Raw genomic sequence first — 13529 nt, forward strand, 5'->3', positions numbered from 1 at the left:
TATTTACACATCCCTATAGCGGAGGCCTCGCAGAAGTTTCTACGCCTTGCCATAGATCTAGGGGGAGAAACAGTACACCTTCAGTTTCAGGCCCTGCCATTCGGGCTATCCTCTTCAAACCGCATTTTTACCAAGGTCCTGGCAGAAGCCATGGCCTTTCTTTGGCTCCAAGGGATATCTATAATAGCCTACCTGGACAACTTGCTCTTATTTGCAGCATCCCCAATACAGTTAGTCAAGGATCTCGACCTAACCAAAAGGGTCCTTACAGATCTGGGGTGGCTACTAAACTTGGAAAAGTCCAGCCTGATCCCCTCGCAACAGATCTCCTATCTAGGATTCCTGTTGGACTCAACACTGAGAGTTTTTCTGCTGAGAGAGAAGGTGCAAAAGCTGGACAGAGCTGTGGCCTTTCTTCAGAGCAACCAGCTGTTTTCCCATAAGGTTTCTGATGTCAGTATTGGGTCTCCTTACATCTACCCTCCCAGCAGTGCAGTGGGTGGGACTACATTTTCGTCCCCTACACACCTTCGTCCTAGGGGTGTGGGACCACAGTCAAGAGGCTCTAGACACCCTAGTACATGTTCCACACCAAGTAAAGAGATCCCTCTGGTGGTGGAGGAAAGTGATGAACCTGTCGCAAGGACGTCTGTGGCTCATCCCGGTTTCTCGGGTAGTTGCCACAGATGCAAGTGGCAGAGGTTGGGGGGCACATTTGGGTTTCCTTCTAGCCCAGGGCACTTGGGAAGACGACGAACTGTCTTGGTCGTCCAACTGGAAAGAACTAAGGGCAGTGGGACTAGCCCTCAGGTTTTTCAAAAAGGAGCACATTCAGGTGCGGTCGGACAACTTCTCCACAGTGGCCTACTTAAACAAGCATGGTGGCACGAGAAGCGGAGCCCTGTTGTCTTTAGCAACAGAGATCCTGAGCTGGGCCGAGACCTACAGCCTTTCACTCTCAGCAGTTTTCCTGAGAGGAGAGAAAAACGTGGTAGCAGACTTTCTCAGCCGAAAGAGGCTGAGGGAGGGCAACTGGGTTCTCAACCAGGAGATCTTCAATCTCATAATAAAGAGATGGGGACCTCCGGAGGTGGACCTTTTTCGCATCCAAAAGCAACGCAAAAACCCCCTGTTTTTTCTCCCTGAGAAGGGGAAAGGGAGCTTTAGGTGTGGGCGCTTTGAACCAGAATTGGCACTTCAGAATTTGCTATGCCTTCCCACCTCTGGCATTGTTGCCAGCAGTTCTGAGAAAGTTTCAAATGGAAAGCACATCTCTGATTCTGGTGGCACTGCATTGGCCCAAGAGAGCATGGTTCTCAATACTGAAACAGTTGGCTGTAGAACCTCCCCTATTCAATTATTACGTTTCAATAAATGGTGCGTAGAAAGCTCTTTACCAGTTCGGAGCTCCTCTGCAGTTTTTTTTTTTTTTTTTTTTTTAAATGTATATTTATTGAGAAAAAGGTTTTTGTACAACAGATGAATTTGTACATTCCGATACAAATAATCAAAATTGACAATGTAACAGCAACAAAGAAAACCGCCGCAGGCGGGATATAAAACGTTAACAGTTTAATACAGCATGTCAAAAGGTAAGGGGAAAAGGACACACCACGAATCTGCCAATAAGGATATGTAAATAGACCAAGAGATGTATTTGCGGGAGGGGTCGTGGAGTATGAATCCCAAGTTCAAACCTGAGAAAAACATTCCCGAGAGTAAAGAGCCATAAATTAAGGTTTCGTCTCCGGGTTAAACGTGGAATTGTCCCACCTGTCCCATATTTTAGAAAACTTAGGTAGAGAGTCTTGTACCAGCGCAGTCATACGTTCCATCCTGCGTATGTATGCAATTGCAGAAATGAGCTGCGGCTGGGACGGAGGGGAGGGGGACAACCAAAGAGCAGGGATCACTCTCTTGGCAGCTAGGAGAATATAGGCTGTCAGCTTCTTGGCGTGCTTAGATAACGCCGCGATAGGTAGGCCTAACAAGTAGTGTTTAGGGTCTAACGGGATATCTACCTCTAAAACAGATTGTAGTAGAGATTGGACCATAGACCAAAAAGGTATAATCAAAGGGCAGCTCCAGAAAATATGGTAATGGGTGCCCTCATCTCTTAGGCATCTCCAACACAGCTTAGATATGGAATGATCATATTTATGTAACATTTCAGGGGTCTTGTACCAAAACATTAGTATCTTATAGGCCGTCTCTCTCTGCTCCACACATCTGGAGACTTTAGAAGTAGAAGTCCAAATGTCCTGCCATTGAGAAATGGTTAAGGGGGACGGTAAAATTGTAGCCCATCTCCTCATGTAAAGATGTGTTTCCGTGGTGGGCGAGGTTGAATTGTGGAGGACACTATATATATATATATATATATATATATATATATATATATATATATATATATATATATATATATATATATATATATATATATATATATATATATATATATATATATATATATATTAGAGGATACAAGTCCTTTGTGGCATGGACCTTGGGAGCACAAAGTTTCAAAGGTGTTAGGGTTGGCCAAAGTCAGGTCAGGGGATCTGGAGTGGAAATAATGTTTAAATTGAATGTATGAAAAAAAGTCGATCTGGAATGTCATATTTATCCTGAAGCTCAGGAAAGGATAGGAGTTTGCGAGATACCGGATGCACCAGATGGCGAAGTTGGAAGATGCCAGACCTATACCAAGGAAACATCTTCTTCACCGAGAGGCTGTCAGGCATATCTGGATTAAAAATGACATTCAACAGGGGTGAGCATGGAGAAGAGAGAGAGAACCGTTTGTGACACTGTTTCCATATGGAGAGAGTAAAAAGCATCGGTCCAAGGCATATGCGCCTAAGCTGAGCCATAGAGGAGGTCAGATCAGACCACAGCATGGAGCAGGGATGGACAGGAGTGACCACACTCATTTCTAGCTCTGACCATCTACTGGTAGCAAAATACGACGACCAGGAGACAGCCGCCAGAAGGTGTGCTGCATAGTAGTACTTCACTATATCGGGGGCTCCCAGTCCTCCGTGAGACCATGGAGCAAAAACCACTGTTTGGGCTATCTTATGCAACTTATTCCCCCATATAAATTTAGCAAAGGCTCGCTGAATATTCCTAAGCTGAGGCATAGAGATAGCAACTGGTAATGTTTCAAAAAGATATAAAAACTTAGGGAGGATGGCCATTTTCAATACGTTAATCCTGCCCAGGAGAGATAGGGGACACGACGACCAACTTCTGAGCAGTCTGTGCGTTTCCGCTATTAAAGATATATAGTTAGCTTCATAGAGGGAGCTGTACTTGGCGGTCAGGTTAATGCCGAGGTATTTAAGGGAAACGGGGCACCAACGATAGGGGTATGTGGATTCCAAGGAAGCTCGAAGCGTGGGGGGAATATGAATAGGGAGCGCTTCGGTTTTAGTCGTATTAACCCTATAACCCGAGAGTCTACTGAATGAGTCTAAAAGAGTGTGAAGTTTGGGAAGGGAGGTTGGAGGTTTCGTCAGGGTGAGGAGTATGTCATCTGCAAAGAGAGACAGCTTGTATTCTTTCAGTCTGAGGGAAATTCCACATATGTCCGAATCCTCCCGTATAGCTGCGGCCAAGGGTTCTAAGCATAGTATAAACAACAAGGGGGATAGGGGGCATCCCTGTCTGGTACCATTACTATGTGTGAAGAGTGGGGATCTGTAAGATGCCAATTGGACTTGGGATGTGGGAAATGAGTATAGGGCTTGTAGGGCTGACAGGAAAGAACCAGAAAAGCCAAAACGCTGGAGCGTAGCAAACATGTAAGGCCATCCCAGCCTGTCAAAGGCTTTTTGTGCGTCTAAACTCAAAACGATGGCCGGGCGAGGCGTTTTATCGAGTAAATCTATGAGGTCAATGGTACGCCTGGTGTTGTCCCCAGCCCATCTGCCCAGTACAAATCCCACTTAGTCATTATGAACCAGGGCGGGGATCAATAAGGAAAGCCTATTAGCCAAGATTTTGGTGAAAATTTTATAGTCGGAGTTGAGTAAGGCTATGGGTCTGTAATTATCTGGTAGGGTAGGGGATTTACCCGGTTTCGGGATAACTGTGATGTGTGCATGGCGAAATTGAGAATGCGGTATAATGCCCTTCTGTAGGGAGGTAAAGAGATTAAGCAGATGAGGGCTCAGCGTCGGGAGAAAAGTTTTATAATAAACATAAGGAAGCCCGTCGGGGCCCGGGGACTTATGGGACGGAAGGTCTTTCACAACCGCAGCCAATTCTTCCGGCGTAACGGGAGCATTCAGGGTGTCTACTTGTGGGGAAGACAACACTGGCAATTTCAAGGAAGCGCAGAAATCATCAAAGCTGTCTTGGGAGAACACATGGTTAGGGTCTGAAGCTAGGCAGTTATATAATTTTTTTGTAGAAAGCACCAAATACTTTAGACATCGTCAAGGGGCAGTAAGTCGGAGTGCCGTCTGACTGCAGCAGGAGGTCAGGATAGGAGTGAAATGGACGGGGCTTTAGCTTGTTCACCAACATCCTATGAGGCTTGTTGGCAAATTCATAGAACCTCTGTTTAGCCCAAAGCAGAGCTTTAGAGCACTTATGCATATCTAAAGATTTTAACCGTTCGCGGAGAGAGGTCACTGTGCGAAGACGTGGCACCGATGGGGAGGACAAAAGCAGAGCTTCAGCTTTTTGCAGTTGCGAAAGGAGGTCTAGTCTCTGCGCAGCAGAGTCTCGTTTAAGGCGGGAGCCAGCCGAAATACACAATCCTCTAAAAACGGCCTTGTGGGCCTCCCAAAGAGTGGACACGTCCCGCACTGACCCTTCGTTAAGTTGAAAAAATTCGGCTAAACCGTGGGATAAATGTGTTTCGGTAACCGGATCACGGAGGAGAAACTCGTTGAATCTCCAGTGGCAGGTCTTAGGTGTAGAGAGGGTGAGGGCGAGGTCAAGCTGGACCGATGCATGATCAGACCACGTTATGGGATTTAACTCCGAGGCCACTGCCGACGTTAGAGGCGCCGTAACAAAGATGTAGTCTAATCTGGAATACATCTTGTGTGGGGGAGAGTAGAAGGAGAATTGCCGATGCGTAGGGTGTTTAATCCTCCAGATGTCTAAGAAGTTATGGGATCTAATGAGCTTGCGAAACGCAGTAGATTGGCGTTCCGTTTTTAAGGAGGGATTGTCTGAAAACAGGGTCTGCCTATCTTTCCTAGCAGACATGGCCATATTGAAGTCCCCGCCAAGGATCATGAATGGCTAAGCATAGGTGCCCAGGTTATCCAAGACCTCAGTAAGGAAGTGAATCTGGCCCGAGTTGGGGGCATAGACATTAATAACAGTAAGAGAACGAGATAAGTAATCACAGTCCAGGAGGATGCATCTACCCTGTGGATCAATAAATGAGGACTTAACCCGTAGCGGGCAGGTCTTTTTAATCAGTATTGCCACCCCTGCTTTACCAGAGGGGTCAGATGCCATAAAAGAGACCGGAAAATGTTTGGCTGCAAATTTAAGAGATCCCCCTGGGCGAAAGTGGGTCTCCTGGACTAGGACCACATCTGCGTTTGAGGACTTGAACTCCTTCAAAGCTAACCAGCGCTTATGGATTGAGTTCAGGCTCTTAACATTGTAAGTAAGTACCCTCAAAGCCATCGTGTAGAAAATAGTGAAAGCTTAAGATACCCATAGTATACATACAAAAAACGGATATAACCATACCAACCAGGAAGATACTGGGACCCGTGGTGTGTCCTAGAAGTGAAAGGCAGATGAAGGCATATAATAACAACATTGTGATTATAAAGCGTAGAAAAGTGCATCCAAATTGAACAAAAAATGAAAAAAAGGCAGAAAAAAAGGCCCAAAAAAAACAAAAAAAACATTACTATTAGAAAAAAGGCCTGGGGGGTGAAAACCACCCAGGAGTCCACAGCCGTAGCCGTGGAACAAAAGGAGGCACATCAGGGGTTCCAGCTCATCTGGAGAGACCCCGCCACCTTCCAGCAATAGTTACAGGGAATAAGAGCAGAACACTGTAGTCCCAACAACCAGAAAAAAACAGGGGCTGTAAGAAATATAAGTACGTGAAAGAACCTGGAGAAGGAGCTGGGGAGGCCGGTCTGCTTAAAAATCGTTCCAGAGTCTGAGGGCCGCAAATCCGGGGACAAAGACTGAGGAAGGTGTTTCGGCCCGTATTTCACCATGAGGCGTTGGGGCTAGGCGTATATTCAGTTACATGTGGTATTTCCCATAGAGGTGTAGCGACTGTGAGCAGCACGGAAGCATTGGAAGGCGTCTAAGGCCTATGTAGGATGATCACAACATGGCTGTCAAACAGGGAGGGACCCAAGATGAGACCCCAAGAAAGTACGCTGTCGGTTAGAGAACACAAGCCAACTGGGAGGGGAGGTGGAGCAGGAGAGCAGGCCGCAGCATTCCCAAACAGTCGGGGGGGGGGGGGGGGGGGGGAGATCGATACCACTGCCCCAGTGGGTTGTATAAGGGGAGAGGGCACCGGCTCGGACAGAAATCAGGGCAAATAGCAAGCAGGTGCAGGCCACAGGGAGCAGGAGAAGGAGATGGGTGAACCAAGATGGCCGCTGAGCAGGCCGAGGGTAGATGCAGGGTAGGAGGGTGTGACTGGTGTATGCAGGTAGTCACTCAGGAGGGTTGGTAGGCTCAGTTGAGGCAGGGATTAATGCCAGTGATGGATGGGGCAGCAATCCGGCCACAGAAGAGGGAGAGCAAATATGCTGCTAGAGGCCTTGGGTGGAGCAAGATGGCCGCCGGAGCTCACCTTTCCAGCTGAAGTCTGGGCTTCCCTGCAGGCATCCGAGCGGCGACCAGCAGGGGTCCGGTGCAGGAGAGGCTGTCCTGGGGGGTCCGCGCTGTGAGTCTCCCACAGTCCCGGCCGGGACTGGATCCAGGATGTGCCGTCCGGAGGCTTCGTGGAGCGGCGTAGGCCCTCCTCTGCAGTTTTGGGATTTTTACAGTGTGGGGCAGATAAAGGCTTATCCATTAGTACCCTCAGGGGTCAAGTGTCAGCCCTCAGTGTTTATTTAGAAGAGCATCTGGCTGCCAACCCGTGGGTAGTCAGATTCTTTAGGGCCCTGACTAGACAGAGACCGGTCCAGGGTCTGTCCTTTCCCAGATGGGATTTATCCTTCGTTTTACAAAGCTTAACGGGATCCCCCTTTTGAGCCTTTAAGAGTGCTTACTAAGAGAACTTTGAAGACAGTTTTTCCGGTAGCGGTAACAACTGCCAGGAGGGTCAGTGAGATGGAGGCCTCATCAGTCAGGGCTCCCTTTTGCGTTATTTTCCCGGACCGGATAGTTTTAAAGACCGATCCGGCCTTTTTGCCGAAAGTGGCACCCGGCTTTCATAGAAGCCAGGAAATTGTTTTACCCTCATTTTGTCCCAATCCCTCAGGCGAGAAGGAACTAAAATTTCATTATTTGGTTGTTAGGAGACGTATCCCACACTATTTAGAACTGACCAAGACATTCAGAAGGTTAGACTCCTTATTTGTTTTGTTTTCCGGGGCCAGAAAATGTTGTAAGGCGTCCCGACGCACTATTGCTAGATGGCTCAGAGTAGCCATCGAGCAGGCTTATTCAGTTGTAGGGAAAGAAATCCCAGTGGGAATTAAAGCACACTCTACAAGAGCTATGGCAGCTTCCCAGGCAGAAGGAGCGGGAGCAACGCCAGAACAGATTTGCAGGGCAGCAACATGGTCCAGCTACTCCACTTTCATAAAACACTACAGAGTGGATCTGATGTCAGCAGGTGAGCAGGCCTTTGGGCTAAGGGTTTTGCAAGCTGTAGTCCCACCCTAACTGGTAAGTGCTCGTTTATCCTCTCATAGTGGCTGTCCTGAAAGACGATTTGGGAAAATTACAGTTGCGCTTACCGGTAACGTCTTTTCCAGTAGTCTTTCAGGACAGCCCTAGTTACCCACCCGAAAATTGGGGGGAGTCTTACAAAAGACCAGAACGCAGCAGGATAATGGTATTTGACAATGTGTTATTAATGTGTTCTTGTGTCTCCCCAGCTGGCCGGAGGTAATCTCAATATAAACTGAGGTCCGGCCGGGGAAGTAAGAATTTATGGGCTGGCGCAGTGTTTCCAGAGGGAAGAGGAGGAGACTATGTCTCATAGTGGCTGTCCTGAAAGACTACTGGAAAAGACGTTACCGGTAAGCGTAACTTTTCAAATTTGTCGCTTTTTTTATTTATAGCGCAAAAAATAAAAACCGCAGGGTTGATCAAATACCACAAAACAAAGCTCTATGGGGAAAAAAGGGCGTTAATTTTTTTTGGGAGCAACGTTGCACAACTGCGCAATTGTCCGTTAAAACGACGCAGCGCAGAATCACAAAAAGTGCTCTGGTCAGGAAGGGGGTAAATCCTACCTGGACTGAAGTGGTTGTTAAGGCAGTGCACACAGCCCCTGCCAGCCCCTCTGCTAGGATTATGATGTACATACTGTATGCCATTTTCTAAATTTCTTCTTATAAATAGTTTTTCCTATCCCCGATCAGGGATCATGTGACCGCCCAGCTTTTTCTTTCTCCACTGTATGTATTCCAGAGGGAGGGGCTGAGCTCTTCCTCTGACGTCTTCCGGGTGATCACGTGACCTCCCTCTGTAATACAAACATCGGAGGAAGACCGTGACCGCCTGGCAGATGTCAGAGGGACAGCCCCTCCCTCTGTACTACATACAGTGGAAAAACACAGCTGCTGGCGTTCACATGATAGCTGATCGGGGAAAAAAAAAATGGCATATAGTATGTACATCATATAATCCTATCAGAGGGGCTGGCAGTGATTGGGAAGCAGTAATGTGTGCACTGCTCGGAACAGTGATAGAAGTGGAGGGGAGGGGACGGCTCACACACACACACAGAGATGACAGGCAGAGAGGACACAGGAGCTGAGAGGAGAGTTGCAGATAGCAGGCTGCGGATGATGGAGGCACTTAAACTGACCACGGTGTGTCAGGGCTCGGCAACCATGATACACTGTTACAGGGGGCCAAATTACACAGCACAAGCACTGTGCTGTATAAAATGCTTTAAAGAAACGGGATATATATATATATAATGTATGTATATGTTTCTGTTTCTTTAATCTATATTTATATATTATTTATTTTTAATTTTTTTGGGTTAACAAACGTTTTAACAATATTCTAGTGGTTTTTGCCCATTGTTCTTCGTCTAGTATACCCAGCAAGCATATCTGTGTAGCACATGGCACTGGAATGGAAAGAATTTGGTATAATACTGCGACCACTCCATATTGAAATTTAAAGGATCAGTTCACCCTTTTAACCACCCTTTAATCACTTGCCGACCAGCCGGCGCTGATATACAGCGGTAGGGTGGCTCTATTTCGTATCGGTACGGTGGTTTGTTTTAAGAGATATAGCGAGCACCGATACGCATGGCTGGTGGCCGTGATGTCCGCTGGCCATCCGCGATTGCTCCACAAAGAGGCAGAGTGAGGATCTGTCAATGTAAACAAACAGATCCCCATTGTGACGGGAGTACAGTGTGATCGTCTGTTCCTAGTGATCAGGAACAATCTCTCTCGCTCTCTCTCGCTCTCTCTCGCTCTCTCTCGCTCTCTCTCGCTCTCTCTCGCTCTCTCTCGCTCTCTCTCGCTCTCTCTCGCTCTCTCTCGCTCTCGCTCGCTCGCTCTCTCTCGCTCTCGCTCGCTCGCTCTCTCTCGCTCTCGCTCTCTCTCTCTCGCTCTCTCTCTCTCCTGCAGTCTGTCCCCACCTCCCTAGGGCACACTTAACCCCTTGATCACCCCTTTGCGATTGTCAGTTAAAGTAACGCAGTGCCGTATCGCAAAAATGGCCTGGTCGGGAGTAAATCTTCCAGAGGTCAAGGGGTTAAAGAGGTACTGCAGTCTGCGCACATAATATGTAATAAAAACATCTTTGCCATTCTGAAGCTTCCCTCCAACCACTTTGCATATTATTTTAATATATACTGTGATTCTGTACTTGCCAATTTTGCTGCAGAAATCTCCCTCCACTGAGTGTGGCTGCAGCCATCTTAACTGTGGGCAGCTGAAGCTGCTGCCTGTTCACTTCCTGGATTTACACAGACACACAGGAGGCACACCTTCAGCTCTGCAGCTCTCATTGGCCCTCTTATGACTCATCCCCCCCTCCCTTCCTGGCAAACTCACAGGAGTTAGAGAGCTGTGCATGATGTCTTAAACCTAGGCGAATGACCAGACAAGAAACAGGAAGTGGTCTATATAAGGTATTTATGGGGCAGAAAAAAATGTTTTACTATCCAAAGTTAAAACAACAACAAGGGCAGAAGATTTAATAGATGGAAAGATGAGAAAATGACGACTAAAGGTCCGCTTTGTCTGGAACAAGAAAATTAGGTCTGTGGGGCTCGGGGACATGCGGCTCTTTTGCCCATAAGATTTTTAATTGTGACAAGTTCTGCTTTAAGTTCCTATCCTTTGGGAATAAGTCCCACCCATTGCCTCCTTATCCAATGAGTGGCCAGTAATGGTGCTCTGCTTGTCAGGATGTTGTTGGGCGGGGCTTAAACCCAAATCCAACCGAGTTGTCACTCTGATTTGCTTGCATGTTCTTTTCTTTTTAGATTAAAACCATATTGAGTGGTTTTATAATCCGAGGATACTTGGGCAAGTGGACGCTGATGATCAAGACCATGACTCTGGTGCTGGCTGTATCATCAGGCCTGAGCCTGGGGAAGGAAGGACCCCTCATTCATGTGGCCTGCTGCTGTGGGAACATCCTGTGCCACCTTTTCACCAAGTACCGCAAAAATGAAGCCAAGAGAAGAGAGGTAAACCATGAAACGTCAGAGAATTTTCATGTCCCCATGTCCATCATTAATGTAGAAATATATAATAAAATATATATATATATTTATAATAATATAATAGATATAGATCGATAAAGGAACGGAGCGTTATAACCCCTGTCAGATTTTTTTTTTTTTTTTTTTTTTGCCACTTGTGTCCTATGGCGAGGATTTCCCTTTCATTTCCTGTCTCATAGCCAAACAAGAAGTGAGGAAAGCCCTGAAAATTAGGGGAATTCCACAGTGTCTCCAGTGTCTCAAAGCTCTAGCTTGTATCCTAGAGACAGTGTCTCTAGGATACAAGCTAGAGCTTTGAGAGTTTCCACCATCTCGTTTTCTGAGATCAAATGTTCCCAAGGATCCAGGGAAAAGGCAATCCCTGTTGCAAGCATTAGACTGATTATTGGCTCAAGGGGTGATCAGACAGATTCCCAAACCGCCTCAGCTCACCAGAACTAGTGTCCCCATTGGAAGCCTTGGAAGCGTACACTCACTGGCCACTTTATTAGGTACGCCTGTTCAATTGCTTGGCAACACAAATTGCTAATCAGCCAATCACATGGCAGCAACTCAATGCATTTAGGCATCTAGACGTGGTGAAGACGACTTCCTGAAGTTCAACCCGAGCAGCAGAATGGGGAAGAAAAGGAATTTAAGTGACTTTGAACGTGGCATGGTTGTTGGTGCCAGACGGGCTGTTCTGAGTATTTCATAAACTGCTGATCTACTGGGATTTTCACACACAACCATCTCTCGGGTTTACAGAGAATGGTGGGGTGGGGGGGGGGGGGAGAAAATATCCAGTGAGCAGCAGTTGTGTGGAGGAAAATGCTGCCTTGATGTCAGAGAAGACTGGGCAGACTGGTTCCAGGTGATAGAAAGGTGACCGTAACTTAAATAATCTCTTGTTACACCCAAGATGTGCAGAATACTATGTCTGAACACACAACACATTCAATCTTGAAGCAGATGGACTACAGCAGCAGAAGACCACACTGGGTGCCACTCCTGTCAGCTAAGAACAGGAAACTGAGGAAACTATTCACACAGGATCATCAAAATTGGACAATAAAAGATTGGAAAAACATTTCTGGTCTGAGTCTGGATTTCAGCTGCGACATTTACATGGTGGGGTCAGAATTTGGCGTGTGGATCCATCCGGCCTTGTATCACCGATTCAGGTTGGTGGTGGGGGTGTAATGGTGTGGGGGGATATTTCTTTATTGTACATCATAGGACACAAGTAATCACTTGGTGGGTTATAGGCCTACCTTCAGGTGTTGACACTGGTATAACCAACACAGGAAGTTGACTCCCCTATATAACCCCTCCTCCTTCCAGCAGCACTCAGTTTTTTCGCCAGTGTCGGTCACGAGTGAAGATGTGCTGTGCGGAGCTCCAGGAGGGATCCATGCTGGATTTAAAGAAACCTCCACAATCAGATCCATCCTCGCCACTGAGGCCGTAGGATGGTACCTGGACCTCGATGCAAAAACAAGGTTTTGCCTGTACTGCTTCTCTTTGAGAGCTGGACCCTAGGAACCAGGACGCTTTTTGGTCTTGCTACATTTCCTAAAGTTGTCCTGAGGGGTGCTATACAAGGCTCAAAGGAGCGGAACCCCTTTTTAAAAGGGCCCCAGTCTGAGCGTGTTTAAACGCGTGATGGGTGAAAGTTGGATCTGTCTGTTAAATCAGCAGTATCCTGCAGCGAGGACAAGGTAGGGGAAGAAGCTGTGCTTTTTCCTTCAATATACCTTATATGCCTTATAAATGTCTCCTCTATAAGGAGTAACTTACATTACCTATGATGTGTCTTAGTGCAGCTCTGTCTCAGAACATGTGTGGTCCCAGCAGCAGAGGGGGTTCTTACTATAGATCTTGTGAGATTTGGTAAAAAATACAGCAGTTGCTAATACAGAGATGCGTATAAATTTCTATATGGGCGGTGGCTGATTAGTTGACGCAGCTGCTTTAGCTGCATGGTTTAATTACAACCCAGCACTTCCACCTAGTAACATTGGGAAACACCCTATGCTTCTGTGGTTTAAAAAAAAACGATAAATCTGCTGACAGAACCCCCTCTTCCCCTCCCCTCTTCCCCTCCCCCTTGTAGAGGTGTATAGTATGTTCACCTTACTTTGTGTTGGCCATCCGGGTCCCTAGCAGGGCCTGAGAACGCAGAGGGGCATGTCCGGAAGGTCACGTGGTGCTGTGCATGGATGTAATGTAGCTGAGGGGAAGCACTGAGGATACCAATCAGGTTCCACCTGAGGCTTTATATCACAGATGCTCTCATTTCAGAAAGACTTTTTAACTGAAGAGAGGCAGTCTGTCACACTAAAGCCTCATACACACGATAGGACTTTGTACAAACTTTCCCTTGGATTTTTGTACAAAGGGCGTCGGCCCTGAACTTGTATTGCATACACACAGCAGGACTTTTTCAGCCAACTTTCACCAAACCACGTGTTTTTTTCTGCTCTTTACCGCCACCTTTGGTCAACTTCTGTATTGTTGTCTGATCTTTTGCATTGGTTCTGAGCATGCCTGTTTGTACTTTGTACAAAAGTCCTATGGTTTTCTGTACACACGATCAGACTTTGCTCCATCGGACTTTTGTTGCCAGAAAGTTTGTCCGTTCGCACAGCCAACAAAAGTCCGA

General features: G+C 46.9%; 1 protein-coding gene across 12 annotated transcripts in view; it reads left to right on the forward strand.

The window, feature by feature from the left end:
* Window positions 1-13529, forward strand: part of LOC143958274 (H(+)/Cl(-) exchange transporter 5) — a 138385-nt gene that overhangs the window by 78905 nt on the left and 45951 nt on the right. For all 12 annotated transcript variants that reach the window (XM_077467780.1, XM_077467778.1, XM_077467787.1 and 9 more), the window contains one exon: window positions 10643-10849. In XM_077467780.1, the coding sequence (XP_077323906.1) occupies window positions 10643-10849 (207 nt within the window). The remainder of the gene's footprint in view (window positions 1-10642; window positions 10850-13529) is intronic.

Source organism: Lithobates pipiens, unplaced genomic scaffold, assembly GCF_037356315.1.
Source record: "Lithobates pipiens isolate NorthernLeopardFrog02 unplaced genomic scaffold, aLitPip1_a1.2 Scaffold_60, whole genome shotgun sequence".
NCBI lineage: Eukaryota > Metazoa > Chordata > Amphibia > Anura > Ranidae > Lithobates > Lithobates pipiens.